Raw genomic sequence first — 24,482 nt, 5'->3', positions numbered from 1 at the left:
TTTCAAAATATCGTCAATAAAACTATAATTGAAAATTAAAGATTTCAATAAAAAAATTGAGAATTGAAATAGAACTAACACTTTCAATAAAATAACTGAAAGCGTTTAAAATAGAAGATGCAGATTTTAGGTTCTTCTCTTGATTTTCATTTTCAAAGAGACAAAATTAAGTTGAAAAATAGCAGAAAAATAATAGTTTTGAAAATCGTGCTTGGCCTTTATTAAGACTTTCTTAGCCCTTATTTTAGGCAACTTTTCTAGCCCTCATTAAGACAATTTTAGCCTTCATTAAGGGCTAAAATTTATTTTAAGCTGCCAGTCGATATTGGAAGGGGGTTAAAATTACCAGTTAAAAGAAGAAATTAAGTAAAGCATAGTGAGCATAGTGGGCATTGTGTATATCTTAATGAATGGCTGAGGGTCAATAAGTGAGTAATAACTTATTGAGGGCCAATAAGTGACTTATTGAGTCAATAAGTCACTCAATAATTCACTTATTGTAAAATAAATGGCTGAGGCTTTAAATAAATGGCTTAATGTGAAATAAATGGCTGAGGGCCAATAAGTAAATAGTAATTTACCGAGGGCCAATAAGTGACTTATTGATTCAATAAGTCACTCAATAATTCACTTATTGTGAAATAAATGGCTGAGGCTTTAAATAAATGGCTTAGCGTGAAATAAATGGCTGAGGGCCAATATAAGAATAATAATTTATTGAGGGCCAATAAGTGAATAATAAGTGAAATGGAACTTACGTTACGTTGCAACAATAACATTTATCTTGTTGATATTCAATAAAATCATTTAATTAAACTTAAACTAACTTAACATTTAGTAGACTCAGCTAATTACCTCAGACATTTCTTCAACTTTAACTTCAACCTCATCATCACTATCTTCTACATTCTTCAACAAGAAAAGAAGAAGTCGTCTATTACTGTTTTCTGGTAGCGGATAAGAAGCAAATGATAGATAGCGTCTTATGCGTCCAATGGATCTCAATTCTTGTCGATTCTCTTTCCAAGCAAGTGGTAAATCCAGTGAATAAATCAGTCGAAAGACAAAGGACTTCTAAAAACATACGCAAAATTACCATATTTTCGGTAAAACAGGGTTTGGTTAGAGGAATATGAAGGCAAGTGAACAAGGCAAGCTATGGATTCAATTTATATCATATAAATTTTTGTCTTATATTTAATTTATTCTATAATTATAGACTTATAAGTTATAATTTTCGATTATTGATTGTCTAGGGTATAAGCGATTGAAAAGTTATGGCCTGACGTCCGTCGAAATATTAAAGAGTATAAAGAATTAAAACATTACCACGCCTACTGGTGCAAATTGATTTAAATTCATTAAAAATTTAATTTAATAATTTAAATTGACTAGCCTTTGTAGGCTAAAATTCTAGTGATTTTAGTTTGGAAGAATAGGAAGAGAAGTCCACGAATAGAAAATAGGAAGCTATAGAAATGATAGTGGCCAAGAATGATTCTGGAGCGTGGGTGCTCCAAAAGACAGAGAATATGATGGACGTTTTCCACACAGATATCCAACAGATTGTTTTGGCTACGCGTCTGACTGACCGTATTTCAAAAATGGTAAACAGTTTGAAAAATGTAGTTCAATTCCACTTTTAGGGATATAATAAGAAAAAGCCTGGATGGATAGGACACGTTCTGCGGATGTAAGGTTGCTTTTTTTCCTTTTTTATCCTTCTTTATAATTATCCTTGTTTTCATACCAAAATATTTTTTAGAACGATTATAGTATGGAAGAATAGGAAGATAAGTCCATGAACCATGATTAGAATATTGGAAGCTAAATATTGGCCAAGTGTGGTTCTGAAAGTGGAGTATGGCTCTAAACAATCTCTCCAAATAGAGGAGTATGGCTCCAAAATGTGGAAGAGGATTTGATAAGTTTTCCAGAGACATTTTCTAGGGACTTTTTTAGCTACCTGTTTGACTGGCCGTATTTCAAACAGTAAACTGTCAAAAAAATGTAGTTCAATCCCAGTTTCTAGGACTATTATAAAAAAAGCCTGGATGGCTAGGACAAGTTCTGTGGCTGAAGGATGACACATCGCAAAAAAAAACCTTGTCAGTCCAACCACCTAGAGAAAAAAAACAGGTTATCCTTTAATGGGTGGGAGGATGTAGTAAGGAAACATTTAGGGGAGATTGGAACTTCCTGGGAGGGTGGAGAAATAGAGGCTTTGACGCTGTGTTGGCCTCAAGCGGCTTGTAGCTGCAGTAAATTGTTAGCAGTTGTTATCTTTAAATACCAAATTCATGAAAAAAAACAATAGATAAAAAAAAACTTGAAATTTAATGCATTCAATCTAACTAAATTACTGTGAACCTTCTTTCCTTGTGAGTGAAACGCATGATATCTAAAGATATCAAACACCTCTTCTCTTTCCTCTCTCTCTCTCTCTCCTCTCTTCTTCTCCCTCTCCCTCCCTCTCCTCTCGTCTCTATCTTAATAAAACAAAGCCTACATTTGATTCAGCGTTTGCAAGACTGAAGAAATCTCTTGCATCTTCAGCGTGCCTTCCCCGGACATCACAACTTGAAGAAAGTGAATAAACTTTGCCACAAAACATATTTGCCGGTACAGAACGAAAATCACATTGGTTGATGAGTTCCAATTTATCTCCATAGTAAAATGATGCCTGAAAATAGAAAAAATGTAAAAAAAAAAGTAGAAAAAAATAATTAGAAGACTAAATTATAAAAAAAATTATTGAACCTAGTTCTTAAATATTAACAACCCAAAAAATAATAATTTATGAAACTTCAATAAATTACGGTCACTTCTTTTATTCTTAAACGCTAAACGAACCGCTTGTCTATCTATTTATGTTAGATTTTGTTTCATCTAATTTTATCTATTTCAAATTTCTTATTTTGAATTTTGTGTCAACTGTCTTTTTTTTCATTTTATCCAACTTCCCATTTCTACATGAATATGCTTTCTAGTCATTTTTCTTTTCAAGAGTTGTGGGTTACCTTTTATTGGTATTACTGCCTTTTGGATACACTAGCTAGACTAAACAGAACACATCTACAAATAAACAAAGATTTACGTTTACTTAATCAACAGTTTAAGCAATGTACCATAATCCCGTTAGTATGAACTAATATATAGGAAGCTGGGCAACCCGTTACCACTCCTGTATCCTATCATCAAAATTCACCTGCTACAACCAAAAACTACACTACTACAACCGGTTATCATCTAAAACCAGTTATCTACAAGCGGTTATCATCTAAAACCAGTTATCTACAACCGGTTATCATCTAAAATAAACCCGCTACTACCAAAAACTACGTTACTACAAACGGTGATCACCTAAAACTGGTCATCATCTAAAATTCACCCGCTACTACCAAAACCTACATAACTACTATGGAGGTAATTCTCTTTTAAAATTGAATTTTTAATACTCCCTAGCTGTCATTATCACCAGTAATTATCCCCGAAGTGTTAAGACATGCAAACTCAAAATTTCATGTAAACTTAAAACTCAAGCTCAAAACTCAAGTGCAAACTCAAAAGTACTAAATTGAAAGTAGCACTTTTTTCACTTAATGATGGAGATCTTTATTACATAACTAATATATAAAAAAAAAGCACGAAGCCCAGTTTATCTACCGACATATCAACACAGTATTATAATTTTGCTCGAGAAAAAAAAAAATCAAAACTCATACTCATACAGGCAATAACATTTCAACTGGCAACAGAAACCAGTCCTATCTAACTCATTTTTCAACAAAAAAGGCAACCCATTCCACAGCGCTGGAAGAGAATGGAAGAGAATGCCGACCTTGTCAACACCCTTAGTGGTCTCCTATACTGGCTTACCTGTCCAGTTCCATAGCTGTGAATATCCGCAGCAATAGAAAACATATTCCGAAAGCAAACCGAAACAATACGATTAATAATATCAAACATAACAAAATCTTATTAAACTTACTTAATCCAGAGAACGGCAGTATTTGGACGCGAGAATAGACGGATCTTACAGAAGTTCGGCTCTCAACCACATATATCACTTTCATCGCTTGGTTTTGTAGTGACCGCAACTGCTTAAGATGGGTCGAAAATGTATTAGACCATATCGAACAACAATATACAATAAATATGGATGGATTAGTGAAAAATAAAGCAGCCATAACACTTTTTGAGGAAACTGGTATTTAAGGTTTCTTAACAATCCTACATTTCTTGCAATATTCGAGGATATGCACTGAATGTGTTCTGAAAAACACATTGTTTCATCAATCAGAACGCCTAAATATTTCACAGCATTTTTTCGTGATATCACCGATTAACCAATATCAAGTTCTTCTAGCCACGGGTAATAGTTTGCCGATATCCCAAAAACAATAAAGGCAGACTTGTTGTAATTAATTTTGAGCTTGTTAAGTCTCATCCATCTCTCTATGCGGACCATATATTCCTTCATTAAGAACAAAACTTGACTCCCAGTGAGTGCCATAACTGAAGGTTTGGTGTCGTCAGCAAAAAGAACAAGCGATTTTCTTGGTTTCAAATTTGCAGTCTCTTCACTCAAATCCGTCACCAACTCAGAGAGTGCGCGATGAAGATCATTTATATAAATCGCGAACAAAAAGAGGCCAAGAGGGGAGTCTTGGGGTACTCCGCAAATTATTAGAAAATCTCCCGACTCAGCGTCGTTCACTCGTACATATCATGATCGTCTCTTCAAAAATGAAGCAAGAATCTACAGGGCGTTTCCTCTTATTCCAGCATTTTCCAGTTTCTTCAATAGGATCTCATGTTCTACGGTATTAAAAGCCTTGAGGATATCCAAAAAAATAGTTGCAACTTTAAGCTTGTCATCAAGTGCATCATTTATTGTAGTTGTCAGAAACTGTATAGCATACTCCGTTGAAAAACCTCTCATAAATCTGCATTGATCCTTGTAAAAAAAAATTCTTTTTTTCCAGAAATTCATTTATTCGTAAATATATTATCTTTTCAAAAATCCCCGATAAAATCAGCAGGAGTGTCAATCAATCGGTCTATAGCTGTTCAAATCACTTAGGTCACCATCTTTATGCAAAGGTACAACCTCTGGCTTTCTTAAAATGATCAGGGTATTCCCCTTCTTTGAGACAACCATTTATTAATGACACAAAATCTGGAAGAATCCCAGGTAAGATAAGATTTGTTACTTTTAATGATAAAAAATCTGTTCCCTCTGCTCCATTTCGCATGCCACTAACTATTTAATTCACCTCATGCATCGAAGTCGGCCGAAGGCCAACACTGGTATAACTCGGCGGGGGTATACATTGTTCGAAAGCCCCATCACTGGGGTTGCTTCCCATGGACGACTTCACCCTCTCACCTGCTTCCGAAAAATGTTGGGCCAAATCGTTCACTAAATCTGTTGCTTCGCGATTTTCATTGCCTGCGGGCAGAAAAAATGTTTATCCTCCAATAACTGACCTTATGGTGTCCCAAGTTTTATCAGGATTTCCTTGATTTTCTTGCAACTTATTTTTGAGATACTCATTTTTGTTTTCCGTAGCATCTTATTTAATGCGACATTATACTTTTTATAAATTTGTCGACCTATTTCACGGTCACTGAGAACACTGACCACATAGAGGCTGTGCCTTTTTGTCACATATTTCAGAAGTGCTTTTGTCATCCAAGGTTTCCTAGGAGTGGTAGTTTTATGTTGCAAATAAAAATGTGACATAATTGAAAATAGAAATACACAAAATGCAATTATATGATGTGCCTCATGTTAAAATATATGTCAAAAATTTTTTATACGTGACAATTATCTAAATATCTTTAAATATGGGATATGCAAGTACGCGTACACTTTCTCATTCAGCGCCCTGATTAGCTCAGGATACATTTTCATTTCTTTCCTTTAAAAAAACATTGACAAGATTAAAAAAATTACCAAAAAACTAATGTGTGTACACATAAAAGGAGCATGTGAATGTTACGGCGCAAGCAGTGGCGCGCACGAAAATTTTTTTGATTTCAACACCGAAAACCGCTGTGTAGCATGCAAATTTGGGCAATTGTTGCACTTTAGGAACTGACCGTGGTGGCACCTCTGGTTAGATATAGTTAATTGTGTTGCTTCACAGCTGCGTCCTATAGTTCACTGTTGTTGCAACATTTCACGGGATCTTGGCACCGGGTGCCTTTTTTTAGACATAAATGACTGAAAAAGAAATGACGAAAAAAGAATAACCCTAAAACAGAAGAGGAAAATAACCCTAAAAATAACATTTTCCTTGTTAATAATATTTTGACACAACAAACTAAAAAAGAAGCTAACTTGACAAAAGAATTCAAACCGAAAAAGAAAAGAAAATGAATTGTAAAATCCAGAACAAAAATCCAAAGAGTGGGTGACCTAATTTAAATTGGAAAAAAAAATAGAAAATCTAAGGAAAGGAAAATCAAAGAAAATATGAAGCAGTAAAGAAACAATGATTTTCGAGGAAATATGAGAATGGAAAATAAAAAAACAATAAACCAGTTTATTTAACTGCCTAAACAATCATTTTTACTAGTTTTGGTAGGTAAAATTAATATAATAACCTCTTCTTTTTGAAGCATTCGAGAACACAATCCAGTGTCATCAGGCCAGGGAAACATCTCTAAATACTTCACAAATTCGTAATTTTGAGTATTTTGTGCAAAAATGGCTACTTGACCTCTCCAAGCAGGCCTCTGTCCCTCATAAATATCGACCGGCAGAATAACAACGGACGCAGGTATTTCGGGAGGAATGAGGTATACTTGAAAATCCTCCGAGTAAAAGGTTATTTTGGCACAGTATATTTGAATCAAAGATGAGAGGCTGTCGGTTAATTCTCGATTATCCCTGAAAAAGTAAAGACTTCACTAAAATCCTATTAAGTTTTCATCATAACTGTCACAGTAGCTACAACGAAGTAAAGCAGGAACAACATCCCATAATACTGAAAATTTAAAAACGCACTTTGAAAAAAATATATACAAAAATTTACCTATCGACACGGATTCAGAAATAAATCAAATTATTCATGCACTGTAATTACGAAACCCATTTTCGAAGATTTCAGAAAAGGTCTTAAAACTAAAGAAGCAAAATTATAGTTTTTTTCTTTTCCTTTACCTCCGCAAGCGCTACCAAGTTACCAAAGATCACAGAGATGCCTAATGGCTCTTTTGAAAGCATATTCTTTATGCACTTTTAATAAAGTACTCGCGATAGCGCCATTGAAACGTGCAAATTGGCAGTAAAAATGGTGTTTTCATGGTCATTTCTAGAGTGGATTAAACAAAAAAAAAACGAGTTTTTTCTAACTCAAAGTAAGGAGCGACATTAAAACTTAAAACGAACAGAAATTATTCCGTATATGATAGGGGCTGTCCCCTCCTCAGCGCCTCGCGCTTTACGCTAAAGTTTTGTATAGTTGTAAAAAATAAAGTTGTGAGACAGAGTCAAACTTAAGCATAAAGAGCGAGGCTTTGAGGAGCGGACAGCCCATTTCATACACGGAGTAATTTCTGTTCGTTTTAAGTTTTAATGTCACTCCTTACTTTCAGTTTAAAAAACTTGTTTTTTTTTAATTTCTGAACGTTTTTGAATTAATGCAGCTTTGATTTTGGCTCACCGCACATGAATAATTAAGACGAAATTTGCATATTAATTTTACTTTTTTTGGCTAAATGGCTTTCTCTAAATTTTTTCTGACGTAACTTACGAATTAACTTACGTAACGAACTTCTATATTCGTATATTTTTAATGCGTATATTGGGGGGTTCCCCCCTAGTCAAAACCACTCACGGTACGCTTAAGTTCGAATTTTGTTCCAGTTCTATAAGAATTACCCCCTTAATCACAAAGGCTGTTAATTACAATAAATACCTCTGATGAAAGCACAAAAAAAAACTTTAGCATAAAGAGCGAGGTAATGACTAGGGGGCGAACCCAATCATATACGCAGTAATTTCGTTAGTTTTAAGTTTTAATGTTGCTCCTTACTTTCAGTTGAAAAAATTGTTTTTTAAATTTAATTTCTGATCGTTTTTTTAAATAATGCTGGGAAATCCTGCGTCCCCTTCATAGCAATGTCCCTTACCCCAGGAAAAGTTCCTCCATGGAAAGATCCTCCCACGAAACCCCCGACCAACCCCCCCCCCCAACTACCAGAAAAAAAATTCCCCCTGAAAACTTCTGTATACTTCCCAATAACCAATACTATATGTAAACATTGGACAAAGTTCTTAACTTCTAGACCTTCCCCTGGGGACTGTGGTGGATTAAGTCATCCTCAAAAATTATAGTTCTTGTATTTTTCGACAATGCTGTACAAAATGGATATCTAAAAGTTTTGATCGGGTGGCTTTGGGGGAAAAATAAGCGTGGGATAGGGCCTAGGTGCCCTCCACTGTTTATGGTCACTTAAAAATGGCACTAGTGCTTTTAATTTCCGTTCTAGTGAGCCCTCCCGCGATATTCTAGGACCACTGGTTCGATACGATCACCCCTGGGAAAAAAATAATAAAATAAATAAACACGCATCCGTGATCTTTCTTCTGGCAAAAAATACAAAATTCCACATTTTTGCAGATAGAACTTTGAAACTTCTATAGTAGGGTTCTCTGATACGCTGAATCTAATGGTGTGATTTTCATTAAAGTTCTATGACTTTTAACGGGTGGGTGTTTCCCCCTTTTTTCGAAAATAAGGCAAATTTTCTCAGGCGCGTAACTTTTAATGGGTAAGCCTAAACTTGATAAAACTTATATATATAAAATCAGCACAAAAATTTGATTTTTAAATGTATCTATTGGTATCAAAATTCCGTTTTTGGAGTTTCGGTTACTAGTGAGCCGGGTCGCTCCTTAGCCGTTACCACGAACTGTTTGAAAACGTTAGTAGATATGAAATTTCATCATGGAAGTTACCATTTTTAAAAAAAACCTCTATCAGATTTTCAAAATTTTTGCTCACGGTTGCAGCCCAAGCAGCAACCCAGTAAAGAGCAAACCCTGGCATATGTCAGCCGAAATTCTTAAATTGGGTTTTAAGAGAAAGTGCCTATTGAAAAAAAAATCTCAACTGAAGCTAATCCATAAATAGTACCTATTATTCTGATTCAAAAACGAAGTATGTTTGAATTATAGAAACAAATTTTGAGAATTTCAACGTGAGCAAATGTGAGGTCAAATCGACATAAAAAATGTACATTCAAAATCGCTACCATTGTAATCCTATTGACTAAGGGTTTACTACCCCCCACCAAGAAAACAAAGATATTCTACTTTTAACTGGGATAGCACTCATATATCCCCTTTTTTCCTAGCGCTAGCTGGCTACTGGAAAAGTGTAGCAAAATTGCGGAGGGGATTTTGTATTTTTATGTTTTCCACCCAATTATCATATTTCTGAGAATTCTTAAGGAACATTTTTGTTTTCTCAGGTTAAGAGAAAAAAAATGTCTTTTATTAACCCCGACTTTCAAATTAATCGCAAGCCCAACGTTTTTTACTCTTGGCATGAAGCTATGATTCCTGAACAAAAAAGTGTTTAGTGCCGTCCTCCTCCAGGTTTGTTTTTTCTCCCCATTTTTATTTTCCCTTTTTTCTCGTTCCCTATTGCTTTTTCTCTCTTCTTTTTTTTTACCTTTAAAGTTGAAACCATAGGTTGATTTATTTACTGGTTTACTTTTCTCCTCTTTTTTTTCTTCCTGATACGTTCACTTAATTTGTTGTTTCTATTTGTTTTTAATTAATAGTTAATGTCCTGTCCAAGCCAAACATACTTTTTGTGCTTTCCCGGCAGGAATGTTATGTATGTTATATATTTTGTTTTTAAATGTAAATAAATGAAACTGAAACTGAACTGAACAAGTTTTTTTCTAAGTAATAGTGATATCCAAGTTTATTAGCAAAGTTCTATGTAAAACTAGGGATATCCACGTGCATGACTCAACTTGTGCAGTTTTAATTTTGTTTTTTATTCAACTTGTGTTTAGGTGTGTGTGAGTGAGGGGGAGGGGGGTGTTACTACTTCAGAGACAGGCTGGTCGGTTTACGTAGCCTACGTTTTGTTAGTCATTAATGAATATAACGAGAGTGAAAACACACAAAGGGTAAGACTAGGAATAATTTTAAGACATTGAAACCTAGTCAAACCTCAAATGAATATTTCATTTCATTTATATTACAAATCATTTGTCCCTTATCTTGCTCGGTATTTTTATAATATTACTTTGACAAATATTTTATGTTTGATGCAGTTAATTTCAGGTATTCTCCTGTGAGTGCTTCTGAATGTAGCATTTATATAGTTAATATTCTAATCTGTATAAACGGTCACTTTTTTAACCTTGAAAATCGATTTTTGACTTGTATTAATTTTGTATGACTCATTTTAATTTATTGACATTGAAGCAGCTTTTGCTGCCTTAACATTTTTGTGTTGCTATTTATTTGTTTTTTAATTTTTTTTATCCTTGTTTTGTGTCTTTTTTTTTGTCATAACATGCTCATGTTACCTCCAGCTATTGGAGTGAATAAAATAGGCCTATGTTCTATTTATATAGCAAAGTTGTACATAACTTGTGAGAAAAAATGTGCTGATTTATTTAGTTTCATCGCCTGTGTTACACAAAGATCTTTTTTAAGGTTTGGTGTGCATATTATAGAAAAAGATATTAAGAAAGCAAAGATTTTGGTCTTGAAAACTCCAAACTTTAAATGAACAAAATTAGTACTTCCTAGGATAGGCAAGACATATTTAGAAATTTAGCTCGAATAAACAGATTCATAAACTTTTAAAGATTTGTAAAACTTTTAAAACTAGCATTTTACTAAAAACTGAGCACTCTTTGGTTTTTCACAGAATTATAACTGTTATAACTGCAAATTATAACTGTTTATAACTAACAGTTATTATAACTGTTAGAACTAACTAATTATAACTGCTAAAAACCATCGATATCATTGCTGGCGAAAGACCATTGAGAGCCTTATGAATGTGACTTTTATTTTCTGCTGGCTTCTATTTCAATCTTCCGCTCCTAAGAGTTTTCTTTTTTGGGGGGTGTAGTTTTATTTCTTCCAAAAAGCGTTAGCATTTAGAATCTTACAGACATTAGAAAATATTAAAAGTCAGTTTCTTTTAACTAGTTTCGTAAATATATATTGCACAATATACAAAGCTATAAATTTCGTTTGTTTTAAGTTTCAGCTTTGTTCTTTATTTCCATAAGCAAAAACTTTCTTTTTTTAATTGGAGCAAGAAAAATGCAACCATTCCTTGTTTCAATTAGTTCATGTTTAAATAAAGTAAATAACTTACGAAATAAAATAAAGTATACATAAAAGCATAAAAAAGTACAAATAAGAAAAAGATAAAGTAAGGTACAGACTAAAGGGCATACCTTTCGTTTTGCCACTTCCAAACATGTATATTCACAACTGTTTTTCCAGGGTGATTTAAGGTGGTAAAAATTTTCTTAAAAGCACATGATATTGGGGAGAAAATGGAGCTTAGTTTTCCTTTTCTCAAACTATTCAGGACATTTGTGAATGAGATATCAGTGCTGAAAGTGTCGGCAACTCCACTTTCAAGGTCAATATACCAAATTTTGATTTTGCATGTTTTGTATGGTCCATTTGCTGAATCATCAAACCCTGGAATTTTGTCCGCATCTTTAAGTACACTGCTCGTAAATGCTTCCAAAGTTTCAGGAGAGTGCTGAGTTGAAGGTAAAAGAAATATTTCCACTTTTTCCATGCCTGTAAGAGTGGATATTATTGAAAAAAATATCATATTTATTTTAATAATTAGATATTATTAATATACAATAATTATAATTGGAGATTATTAATATTATAATTGGAGATTATTAAAAGAAGAATAAGGTAAAAGAAATATTTTCACCTTCTCCATGCCGGTAAGAGTGGATATTATTGAAAAAAATATTATATTTCTTTATATATATATATATATATATATATATATATATATATATATATATATATATATAGTGGGCGGCTTCACCGCCGGGTCCCAGCACGAAGCAGCCTTCTATATATGGATTCTCCCTGTCGCTTGTCTTCAAACGCAGTCAATTTGAGTCCTTTCTTAATCTAATGACGTCCAAATAGACCTTAAATTAGAAGTAGTGCCTTTGTGAAATTACGTGTTTTTTATTGGACCTTTAACGTTTGCCTTGGCTTGTCTTTTGTCATTATGAAAGACATATCACCGAACCTTTGTTTCTTTAAATTGTTCAGGTGGTGGGACAAAAACTTCTTTTTGCCTTGGCTTGTTTTTGTTATTATGAAAGACATATCCCCAAACCTTTGTTTCTTTTAATTGTTCAGTTGGTGGGACAAAAACTTCTTTTTCTTCCAACAATTTATCTAGTCCAGGTTTTTGATTTTCAAAGGTATGGTAGGCATTGACGACCTTATCACGTCAAAATCCAAACCCTAGTAATCATCGCTTTTATTTTCAAATTGTTTGGTTCGTGTTACCTTGGCTTGTCTTTTGTCATTATGAAATACATATCGTCAAACCTTTATTTTTTTAACAAAGGTACGGTAGGATGGATGACCTTATCCATGTCAAAATCCCAAACCCAATCATCATTGCTATCATTTTCAATTTTGACACGTTTTGATTTTTGCTGTCCAGGTTAATTATGTTTGGTGTAACATGTTTTCAAACCGTGTGTTTTTGCTTTTCATTTTTGACTTGCTCACATGCTCGGTGTCACATTTCTTCTAACCGCATGTGTCTTTGCTCTTCATTTTTATTTTCACACGGTGCTGCTGTTCTTCTAACCAAGTGTGTATTTGCTTTTTATTTTCATTTTTGACTCGCTCACATGCTTAGCGTTGCATGTCTTCTAACCACATGTGTCTTTGCTTTTCATTTTTGACACGCCACCGCTTTTCTTCTAAACACGCGTGTCTTTGCTCTTCATTTTCATTTTTGACTCACTCTAATTGTCGTTTTTGCATATCTTCTAACCACACGTATCTTCGCTCTTCATTTTCATTTTTGACACGTTTTCGGATTTTGATTACTTCAGACAATTTAGCAATAGCCTTTGCTTTAGCTGCCCGTATTGGTGTTGTTTGGACATTCCAACCGACATTACATTACATAAATAATTGATGCGTTGGAAACCCAACAATTTTATTTAAGCTATGCATGGCATCATACAAGAACATGCTTATGTGATGTCATAAGAAATGCTTATATGATGTCATAAGAAATACTTATATTATGTTCTAACATAGCACATGACATCATTTGCAAAAAACAAAATTAAGGCTCTTAAGAAATTTTCTCAGACTTCTGACCTATCTAGATCGTTTTTTATGCAAGAATAACCCAAGATAACAATTATAATAATTGGATATTAATAATATCCAACTATAAAAAGAAATATTAGGCTATATTTCTTTTAATAATATCCACTCTTACAGGCTTGGAGAAAGTGGAAATATTTCTTTGACCTTGTCATTTTTTTATAATATCCAATTATAATATTTATAATATCTGATAATATCCAACATATCTTTACCTGAATCCCTAGACAGAAAGAGAAAATCTTAAGCAACACATACATTTTGCTGATTGTCATCTAGAATTGTAAGGACTGATTGAGCTTAAAACTGTATTTACTACATGCAACGGTTTTAATCTTTCATATTTTTCTCATTTGACGTTTGTGCCAAGTAATCAACAGAAATGCAAACAATCATCAATATGTATCACCAGTATAGCCTAGTGTGGAGTGAAAATCTGTATGATTTTGTTTTCTATTAAGCTGAAGCCATCCTGGTCCCTATCTTACACACAAACCTTGAGTTTTGATATATCTAAATCCACATGTTGTTTTTTTGCCTGTTAGTCTATCTAAGTAGATGTATATCAAGGTCATTAAAAAAAAAAGTTTTTAGTAGGTTTTCTGGAAATGGTGGAAGTTAGAAAATGGTTTCAAATGAACTGGACAGTAAATATGTTTCTGTTGTTTCTGACTATTTGTTTCTGACCTGCTTTAACCTCACATTCTTCAATAAAAAGGACCCATATGCACAAGAGAAAAATAATGGTTTAGTCAGAATTGGACAAAAAACTTTTTTTTCCACATAGATTAAACTTCACAACATTATATCCCAAAGCTGAAAGTAGAGAAACAAAATTAGGTCAGGGGCACAAACCCTCAAAAAATGACTCTTCTGACTACTAATACTGCTTCTACTAACAGCTCACTGCAGCACTGAGCTACCCAAAGCAAACACAGCTATGCACGCTCCTCCTTCATCTCAATCAATTCAAAGCCTCCCTCTTTACAACCTCTTTATGCAAAAGCTCTTAGTCATGTGAACAAATTTCAAAAGCCTTTGAAGGATAATCCATCAGGATTTATTTTCAGCCTTATCTTTTGCTTCGTCTCACTCTGCTCTCCTTTGACTGATGATGTAATTTAATAAAAAACAAGTCTTCTCAAATGAAAGAAACGAGTGATATTAAAACCTAAAACAAACAAAAGTCTGCTCCCCTCCCCTCAAATCCCTTCCTTTACCCTAAATTTCGAGTTTTTGTCCCAATTCTTCAAGAACAACTGCTCAGACAAGAGCAATTGAATCGGAATGAGATGTGTTTCTAAAGCCCTGTAAAAGTATTGCATAAACAGAGGGATTGATTTCCTGACTAGGCTTATGAAGCACCACCTCCATCCCCTTTTTCACACTGCTGTCACAGTAGGCTTGCAAAAATAATACTTCATACTACTTAGAAAGACCGTCATAATGGGAGGGATACTATTACCTCCCCCACAGCATGAATAGTAAAGGCATAGACTAAAAATATTCTTTGGAGTCAAGAGGGATAAGACGCCAGTTTATACCAAACACCCCCCCCCCCCAAAAAAAAAAATCATTCTGTATTTTCCTGAAGGCTCAATAAAAGTTAGGGAATTTTTGCATTCCTATGAAGGATCTGGCAAACCCTGAACATGCTTACAAAATGACCCTGCAACCCTTATTTGCAATAGCTTCTTCTTCTTCTATTTAACAGCAAGCGGGCTTTTCAGTAAAACTATTTAGCCCTTTTCCTTTTGCTTCACTCTGTGGGCTACAGAGCTACTGGCTTGATTGCCTCATATTTATTATATATATTCAGATATCTTTCAGTAGATCTTTCGACTCTAGGAGTTCAAATATAAGATGATAGATGTTGATTTTATGCTCTGTGTGCAGGTATAGTTGGCTAGGCTCTTGGCTGATAGTGGGATTTTATGGTGTTTAAAGTATTTTAACAGTTTAGAAAGCAAGGTATGTTGTGCAGACGTCAGCATATTACATTCAAATAGGCAATGGTCAATTGTTTCATTATTCATATTACAATGCCTGCAAAGAGGGGACAGGGGAATTGAACCACTTGAATTAGAAATCTTATATGAGAATGCAAGGAAATTTAGTCCATTTGTTCCAGAATGAATTCTATGATAAATTTTAGAAAGATACTTATTGGGAAAGGATAGGATTAATCTTATTAAAATTAATATCTGATAGCCTCCATCGGTAAATATCTCTAATTGGGATTGGTCTCCCACTTGGCTGGTCAATATTTTTATAGCATTTTTTGCTATTTCATCAACGTGATGATTACCACTTATGCCAGAGTGGCTAGGAATGTACTGAAAGTATGTTTTTATGCCACTTGAAGCAAGATTATCAATAATACTGTTACAATGATAAGTGTCAATGTCCAACTTATATTGAGGAGCTTAGTCCAGTAACTCAAGGCTTGATAAAGAGTCGAAATAGATGATAATATTATTCGAATTTTCAATCAAAGATTGTTTTTGCTTAAGGTGTTCTAATGCCATGATTATGGCATTTAACTCAGCAGACATTATAGATAAATTATTAAATAATCTCTCGCCCATTGCAATTTTCAGGTGAGGAAGGAAAACACCACTTGCAACTTTCTCATTCGTTTTTGATCCATCAACAAATATTTGGAGGTGATTTTTATAGGTAATTTTATTATGTTCTGCAAATTTTTTCTGGACAAAAGCAATTTGGGTTAAATCTTTATTCCATTTTGAAAATTCAGTATTTATTATGGGAAATGACCAATCCCATGGAGGGAATTGGGGAAAAGTAGGTGCAATAGACTTTGCTGGTACAGGGAACTTCTTTTGAATATTGGCATACTCATTTGCAATACCTCTATACATGGCTGGATTTCTTAACCAATTATGTAATGTGTGTGAGTTATTTGATTCAATTTTTGTAAGATGTTTTATCAAGAGAAAGCTACGTCTCTCCCTTATTGTTGTTAATCCACTCTCCATAAGCAGAAACTTGGTGCTTGTGGGTTTCCTAAGACCAAATATGAGACGTATTATATCATTTTGTGTTGTTTCAATTATCAATAGCTGATATGTACTTATACATTTTTAGTTTAATTTAGTTAAATAAAGCATTCAAATAAATTTCAGAAAACATTTTCTGCAATAAGAAAGGAGCTATCACAATTAAGCACTGTTATTCAGGCTTAGTTTAGATAAAGGGAGGTGAAATACGAATTGCGACCCCCAAAACCCCTACACACACATAAAACCCTTTTCTATAGGCCTATTTATCTTAAGGCTCATGAAAACACAGACTATTAACACTAAAATGCAATCTTTGGCATCAGGCAACCCTCCCTACCTTGATCTCACAATTATCCATCACCACTACTTCATAGTAGTTCACAACCATCTAGTGCCATTTTGAGAGTAAAAGGGATCATATGGCAACCATGCCTCATCCCATGCCCTTTTTTCCCAAAGACATCCAACCAAATTGTCAGATAGACATTTGTTCACAGTAATCCAAAGGTCAAATAACTGTGCCTCAGGGTTTGACGTGAGAAAACATACATAAATACATGATAATGCCAATGTATTTCCTAAAGTCCTCGCCCTGTTTTCTACATCCTATCCCTCCTGAAGTTTCTATGTCCTCCTTTGACCGACTTGGTGTCACAATTTCTTCTAATTTAAGGCGGAATATCCATGTTAAAGATATCATCCATAGAGATAATTCATCTATCTCCCTCCTTAAGCTCATAAATAAATTTAGCCTCCCAATCCCATTCCTCAGGTATTTACACTTCCTTTGTCTGCCTGCATCTTGAATATGCTTGTCTAGTTTGGCACACTGCTATAATCTCCAAAGAATCAGAAAAAATTGAATCCATCCAAAAAAAGAGTAGGCTACTGCAAATATTTTTCAAAGAAAGCAAGGTGTCATACTCTCTGCTTCTGAAAAAAAAAGCTACAATCAAAACACGTGACCACATGAGAGTTATATTGTGCCTTTGTTTTGCAATAAAAAAAAATAAAATAACAAATCCTTGCCAGAAAAGAATTTTCCCAAACATCACTCCTCAACCAGATTTTGCCAGCCTCAAGCAATTTCTGAACCCTTTCCTATTTTGTTCCCTGTTTGCTGCTTTACCTCCATATTTGAAAAACCCTTCATTCCTTTCATTACAAGACAAAAATATCCTGCTACTTTTCTCTTTTATTATTTAAAACTGATCCTGCCAGTGTTTTGTATTTGTTTGCTGGTTCTCCTCTCCACCACGTTTTTTAATGTTCCCTTAAAAACATTTCATTTGTATTAACTTTTGTTTGCACTTTTGTGTGAACATTTGGCCAACTTTTGTTGTAACTTTTGATTGACACTTCAAAATTTTTAATTATTGACTCAAAAATGATTATTCGTTTAGGGTTGTTGTTTTTTGTTATTGTTTTGACATTATATGCAAGTTTTTCAGCTATTTTTTTGTTGTTGTTGTTTTTATGATATACTGATTCTGAAATCCAAATTTGGCTCTTTGGGGCTTGTAATAGGCCTAGTAATTTTTTTTTAAATAATTATTTTATTTGAAGTTCTCAAAGCAGAGTTAAAATTCCAACAAGGGAATGAAGAAAAATTTACAGATATTTTTAAAGATGCCAAAGTCCATAAAACATGCCTGGTGGGTCATTCTTAGCAACTGCTTCAATGTCTCATTAATAATAGTGCTATATTCTCCCCCTGTATATATTTTAAGTGTTTATGATTCTTCAATAAAATATTGCAAACCAATCACCTCTCAATATAGTAACCCAATGAGAATGTATAGGGGAGCACATATGTCCCTTAATCAGTCAGCCAGAAATGCAAATTTCAAAGAACTATGATATTTACCACGTGTTAACTCATGGAATTTACTGATCACATAATAATTCCAATTTTAACAGTAGTCTCTGGACCTCCATGGTTCCTATATTTCCTTATTCTATTTATCATCAAGTGCTAGATGATGTAAGATACTCATCCCAGGAAAATAATGCTCTGTATCCATTTCCATCAATGTTGATTCTCTGTCTAATAAGCTTCTTGAATCCAAAGAAAAGAAAAGTCAATAGACATAGATGGATTAGTTGAAATAATGCCAAAAAATAATTCACTATTACCAAAGATAATTTTAAGATTTCTTGATTTCAACTTTGTACTAATCTTGAACAGAGATACTGCAGAAGAGGAGTAGGAGCATTTGTTACAGGAAATATCCTGTTCAATATCATCCATCTTATTTTTTTTCAAGTGCCTTAGATTGAATCTGAATGCCTTGATATTGTAGTAACTGACAAAAATTTCTGCATTGCGCGTGTTTACAGAAATCCTAATGCACCTTACCTTGAAGAATGTGAATAAACAAAATAGCCAACATCATCAGAATTGGAAGGTGAAGATATTTGGCCAATGTCCTATATATGGACAACCATACACTCCCAAAAGCCGCTTTACACTGGCAGCCACCAGGAACTTGTAGCCAGGGAAGACCTGGAAACACACTGTACTAGACCTACCAGAGGGATCTACAAAATCTACAAACCTCCATTCTGCCAGAATGGGAGGGCATCACTGCAGCAGCAAACCTGAGGGAAGATTTGTAGCTCCTCCTCAATGCCCTGGGTGTCCCAAGAGGCACAGGCAGAACTAAGGTCTCATAAACACTTGGTAAAATGGTCTTCTCAATGTCACAAAATAATCATACTGACTTAATGTTCCCTGGTCATTTCAACTTCCCCATAATACAGTGAATTGATAGCCTTGATGATTTTGAAACTATCACTACATATTCACTTTTTTGTCCTGGTTATTCAACAATCTTCTTCCCCAGATTGTTTATAAGTCTACAAGATAAAGACATGACCAGGATCTATCTTACTAGACCATTTAATTTGAAGTGATCCTGAACCCCTTATTAAGAACAAGTTTTTCCCTTTGACTGGCAAAAGCAACCATTTAGTTGTCCTGTATATATTGTCTTTGAATATTTGTTCTCAATCTCTTCTCTGCACTTTTATTGACTATTAAGCCATAGAACAGGAAATTGCATCAATTTATTGGCCAGAGCATATTACAGAGTATATAAATGAATTATAGTGGAATTTTAAAGAAACCACCTTATCTGAAAATAAAAACCACTCTTGTATCCCGTTTCAAGAGCAGCACAAAACCCTTCTATTTATCACAAGAGAAGTTCTAAGACTGAATAAAAAGCCTAGGAAAAATTCATCTGGAAAAGGACCCAAGACAACTGGCTGAAATACACAAGAGCTCAAAACCCTGTTCTAATGTCATTAGAAAACTCAAGCCTGATCATAAGAAAAGGCCTGCCTCTGATATTATCAACAATCCCAGGTCTTTTTGGAAGCATGCTTCTGCAAGGAGTTCTAACTATCACACCAGTCATAACCTTGTATATACAGATAGTCTAATATTCTAAATTCTTGTGTTTTATTTTATTTTTATTTTGCAGGTGCTTGGGTCTTTAAACATATAAAATAAAAAAAATAAAGGAGAGAACATTACATGGTGTCAGAAGTGGGATGGAAGGCACATCAATTCCAACAATTGACTGGTTGTTTCACAGCCTGAAATCAGCCTGGAAAAGGTTCAGCCAACCCTACAAACATATGTTTTCCAGACTGCTGGCAGAGAAATGTGAAGCTGTTAAGTGTTTATACCTTCGTATCCGGGTTGGTGAAAAAGGCCAGGAGATAAACAGTACATGGGCCCTTACAGATGCACAAACAAGTAGAATAAAACCGTATCTTGATAAGTTCAGTGAACATGTTGAGCCTACAGCTAATACGATATTCGGAAGATTCATTTTTCACAAGAGGAATCAAAGAGATGGTGAGACTATAGAAGCTAATGTCACTGAGTTAAAAGTCCTTGTAATAGACTGTGACTTTGGTGACAGCAAAGACAATGATCAGAGATAGACTTGTTTTTGGTGTATATAGTGACCATATATGAGAAAATGTACTAAGTGAAGGAGGCGAACTTACATTGAATAGAGCCGTCCAGATCAATAGAGCCATTGAGACAATGCAGGAGACCCAAGCACAAATGAACCGAAGAGCAGATCAGGGACACATAAAACAAGAAATTAAAGCTGTGAAGAAGCAGCAGAATTCAAACATGAGAATAAATAGCTGTTAAAATTGTGGAAACCCATATTTAAAGGGACACAAATGTTCAGCCAAAGTAAAGAGCTGCTTAAATGCCACAAGATGAATCATTTTACCAAAGTCTGCTGCAGCAAATCTGTTCACCAACTGGAGCAAGGACCCAATTAAGAAACAGAAAACCCAGAAGAATTCTGCATTGAAGCCATTGATAAAGGTCAAATGTATGCAGAACAAAAGAAATCGTTTTTTCAACTAGACTTACCTGACTACAACACAAAGATCAGATTCAAAATTGACAGAGGCAAAGAAGTCAATGTTATACCTGCAAGTGAATATGAAAAGTTAATCCCAAAACCAGTGATGCTGGCAACCAGAGATATACTTACCAGTTACTTGGACAATAGCATGACAGCTCTAGGAACAACGAAAATTGGAATACAGTACAAGCAAAGCAAACAACAACACTTGTTCTATATTGTCAATACAGACAAGGGACCAATTTTGAGTCAACAAACCAGTGAAAAAATGAACTTGATCCAGTTCATACAAAGTGTTGGCATTAGCAATGCAAAAATTTCAGCAACTAAGATGTGGAAAGAGGTGCAACAAACCTTATTGGAACAGGAAGACGTCTTTGAAGGCATTGGCATGCTCCCAGGGTCTTAAACATACATCTGAAAGATATCTGAAAGATGGAGCAATTCTAACAGTACAGCCACCTAAACGTGCACCATTTGCTTTCCAGCCAAAACTGAAAGCAGAGCTAGACAGATTAGAGTCACTTGGCATAATAGAAAAAATGGAAAAACCCAGAGAATGGGTTAACTCCATTGTCTTGGTTCCCAAACCAAATGGAGATTTGAGAATATGTTTAGATCCTGTCAATTTAAACAAGTGGATAAAAAGACCCTATCACCCAAACCCTTGCTTTGAAGACGTGGCTGCCAAGTGTCATGGAGCTAAAAAGTTTTTCAAGCTGGACGCTAGGAGTGGATACTGGTCAATGATATTAGATGAAGAATCAGCAAATCTCACTACTTTTAACACCACATTCGGAAGGTATAGATTAAAAAGATACCCATTCAGACTCACATTTGTACAAGATGAATACCAAAAACACATGGAGTCAGCATTCAAAGGCTAAGCAATAGGACTGATAGTCGACAACATTGCTGGAGCTGCAAAAAATTATATCAAGCATGATCGGGTATTACAGTCAGTGCTACAGAGAGCAAGAGAACAAGGAGTGAGATTTAATAAAGACAAATGCATTTTTGATCAAGAAAGTGTACCTTATTTTGGGCACCTGTTGACAACCATGGGAGTCAAACCCAATCCAAACAAAACATGTGCTATCACTGAAATGTCATTACCATCAAACAAAGAAGAGCTCCAACCACTGATGGGTATGTAAAACTATCTATCTAGATACATTCCGAATTTGTCAAATCTGAACCAGCCTCTGAGAGAACTAACCAAGGCAAAGGAGTTCCAGTGGAAAGAAGAGCACACTGCTGCAAGGAAAGCCATGCTTTGATGGAAATGCAACTGACGTAGAAGTTCTTACAGATGCATCACAGCATGGCTTTGGAGCACAGTTGATAGCAAATGGAGGTACAGTAGCGTTTGCTTCACATTCCTTATCAGAGACAGAGAAACGTTATTCACAAATAGAAAAAGAAATGCTGGGAATAGCTTTTGCGTGTAAGCATTTTCATCAGTAGTTGTATGGCCAGAAAGCATGTGTGACTACTGATCACAAACTGTTGGGTCAATACTGAGCAAAACAATCAACTAGAGGGCCACCACAGCTACAAAGAATGATGTTGAGTATACAGCCAAACAACTTGACATTTCACAACTGGCCTAGAAGAGATTCCAGTAGCTGACACCCTGTCTAGAATGCATCTATCCAATGTAGATACCAAATCAGAATCATGAAATAGATATGCTGTACACACATTCTTTAGAGATCTACCAATATCAAGTAAAATTATGAATCAAATCCAAATAGAGAATCAAAACAACTCCAGACTGAAAGTTGCCATTTTGGAATTATCATGACCAACTGACTGTCAATGAAGACATGATTTTGAAAGGAGAAAGGATCATCATTCCAAGCTTGCTGAGAAAACGTATTTTGGAGCAACTACATATCTCACATCTAGGAATGGCCAAAACAAAGGAAAGATTGAGAATAATGGTTTTATGGCCAAATATCAATAGAGATATAGAAGAAATGGTCACCAGGTGCGAAGTATGTGATAAATATGTACCAGGACAACAAAAAGAAACAATGATCAGCACACAAATACCAAAATACCCATTCCAGCATATCAGTGCTGATTTATTCACTTTTCAAGGTAGCAAATATCTCATCACTGTTGACTACTACAACTACTACAGTATGCTTGAAGTAGATAAGTTGAGTTATACCAGCTCACATCAAGATATAGTCAAGCTCAAAGCACATTTCTCAAGATACAGATTACCCAAAAGAATGACTTCTGACAATGGCCCCCAGTTTTCCTTGGAAGAGTTCCGGAAATTCACTGAAACCTGAAACATTGAACATATAACCTTGAGTCTCTGCTATCCAAAGGCAAATGGAATGAGTGAAAAAGCAGTACAAACAGCAAAGCAAATTATGGCTAAGGCTTTGGACAGCAGAACCAATCCACATCTTGCATTAGTGGAGTATAGGAACACACCCAATGATGGATTCCAGTCTCCAGTGCAGTTGAGCATAAATTGACAACTTCAGTCCATATTGCCAGTTGTACCACAAAGTTGTACCAGTAGAGATAGAACAAAGAAGGAGAAATGCCCAGAAAATCCAACAGATATATTACAACAGATCAGCTAAATATTTCAGTCCTATTAAAGCAGGAGAAAAGGTCTGGGAGTAGCTGCAAGAAAATGAACAATAGAAAAAAGCAACTGTAACTGAACAGATCTTCTACCCTCTTAGATCTTATACTGACTTCAAGATAATGGTGGTAAGATTAGGCACAATTGCCAATTTATCAGCTTGAGAAAAACAGATATCCAGGACAATGAAACCTATAAAGAAACAACCTACAAATGTCCATTTGGAGGTTTCTCTTGCCCAAGCTTACCTGATAACAATATCAGTGACACCAAACTGACCAGTTCCTTACCTGTTTACATAAAATGCAGGATCTTGTACAACTACCCATTCTGGAAGGACAGTGAAGCCTGTGATACGTATGAGCCTCAACCTTGATTGGGAAAGTTACAATGGCAACATGAAGATCTAACACTGCAACTGTACGGTTTCAGAAGAGAGAAGATACAGATATTCTAATATTCTAAATATTCTACATTCTTGTGTTTTATTTTACCAACTTAAGAAACTTCAGACAGACAAGTCAAAACGCCCAGATGGAATTGAAGCAGTATGGGTAAAGGAATGTGCTGAGTACATTGTTGAGCCACTGCTGGAGATATTCCAGACATCTATAGACAAAGGGAAGCTAACAAAAATCTGGCAGGAAGCAATTGTTGTGCCCATCCATAAGAAGGTGGAAAGGACAAATGCAGGAAATTACAGACCAGTATGTGTCACGACAATGATCTGTAAATTAATGGGAGGGTGTATCAGAGACCGCAAACTACACCATGTTTTAGAGAACAAAATGATAAACCCAGATCAGTATGGGTTCCTTCCAAAGAAAAGTTGTACCACACAACTATTAGACAAACTGAATAAATGGACCTAAGCTCTGGAAGAAGACAACAGTATCCTTGTAGTATTGTGTGATGTTGAAAAAGCATTTGAGAGCATATCCCATCCACATCTTGTCAAAGAACTACAGAACTTTGGTCTCCAGTCACAACTACCAAACTGGGTTGAGTCTTTCCTGAAAACCAAATGCAAAGAGTCAGGTTGG

General features: G+C 34.9%; 2 protein-coding genes across 2 annotated transcripts in view; both read right to left on the bottom strand.

The window, feature by feature from the left end:
- The window catches only part of LOC148948168 (uncharacterized), a 52,606-nt gene extending 40,796 nt beyond the window's left edge, over positions 1 to 11,810 (bottom strand). Inside the window, exons 1-4 of the mRNA XM_089095211.1 lie at positions 11,455 to 11,810; positions 6,616 to 6,901; positions 2,510 to 2,683; positions 856 to 1,074 (exon numbers count right to left, since the gene is read on the bottom strand). Of these exons, the coding sequence (XP_088951337.1) occupies positions 856 to 1,074; positions 2,510 to 2,683; positions 6,616 to 6,901; positions 11,455 to 11,810 (1,035 nt within the window). The remainder of the gene's footprint in view (positions 1 to 855; positions 1,075 to 2,509; positions 2,684 to 6,615; positions 6,902 to 11,454) is intronic.
- LOC148948161 (palmitoyl-protein thioesterase 1-like) overlaps positions 1 to 24,482 on the bottom strand; it is a 635,005-nt gene that overhangs the window by 98,676 nt on the left and 511,847 nt on the right. The gene's annotated exons all lie outside the window — the stretch shown is intronic.

This window comes from Artemia sp. Qi Xiang Cuo, chromosome 10 (genome assembly GCF_049724085.1).
Source record: "Artemia sp. Qi Xiang Cuo chromosome 10, ASM4972408v1, whole genome shotgun sequence".
In the NCBI taxonomy this organism is placed as follows: Eukaryota; Metazoa; Arthropoda; class Branchiopoda; order Anostraca; family Artemiidae; genus Artemia; species Artemia sp. Qi Xiang Cuo.
Note: the sequence above shows the minus strand (reverse complement) of the source record. Positions and strands in the feature narration are given on the sequence as shown.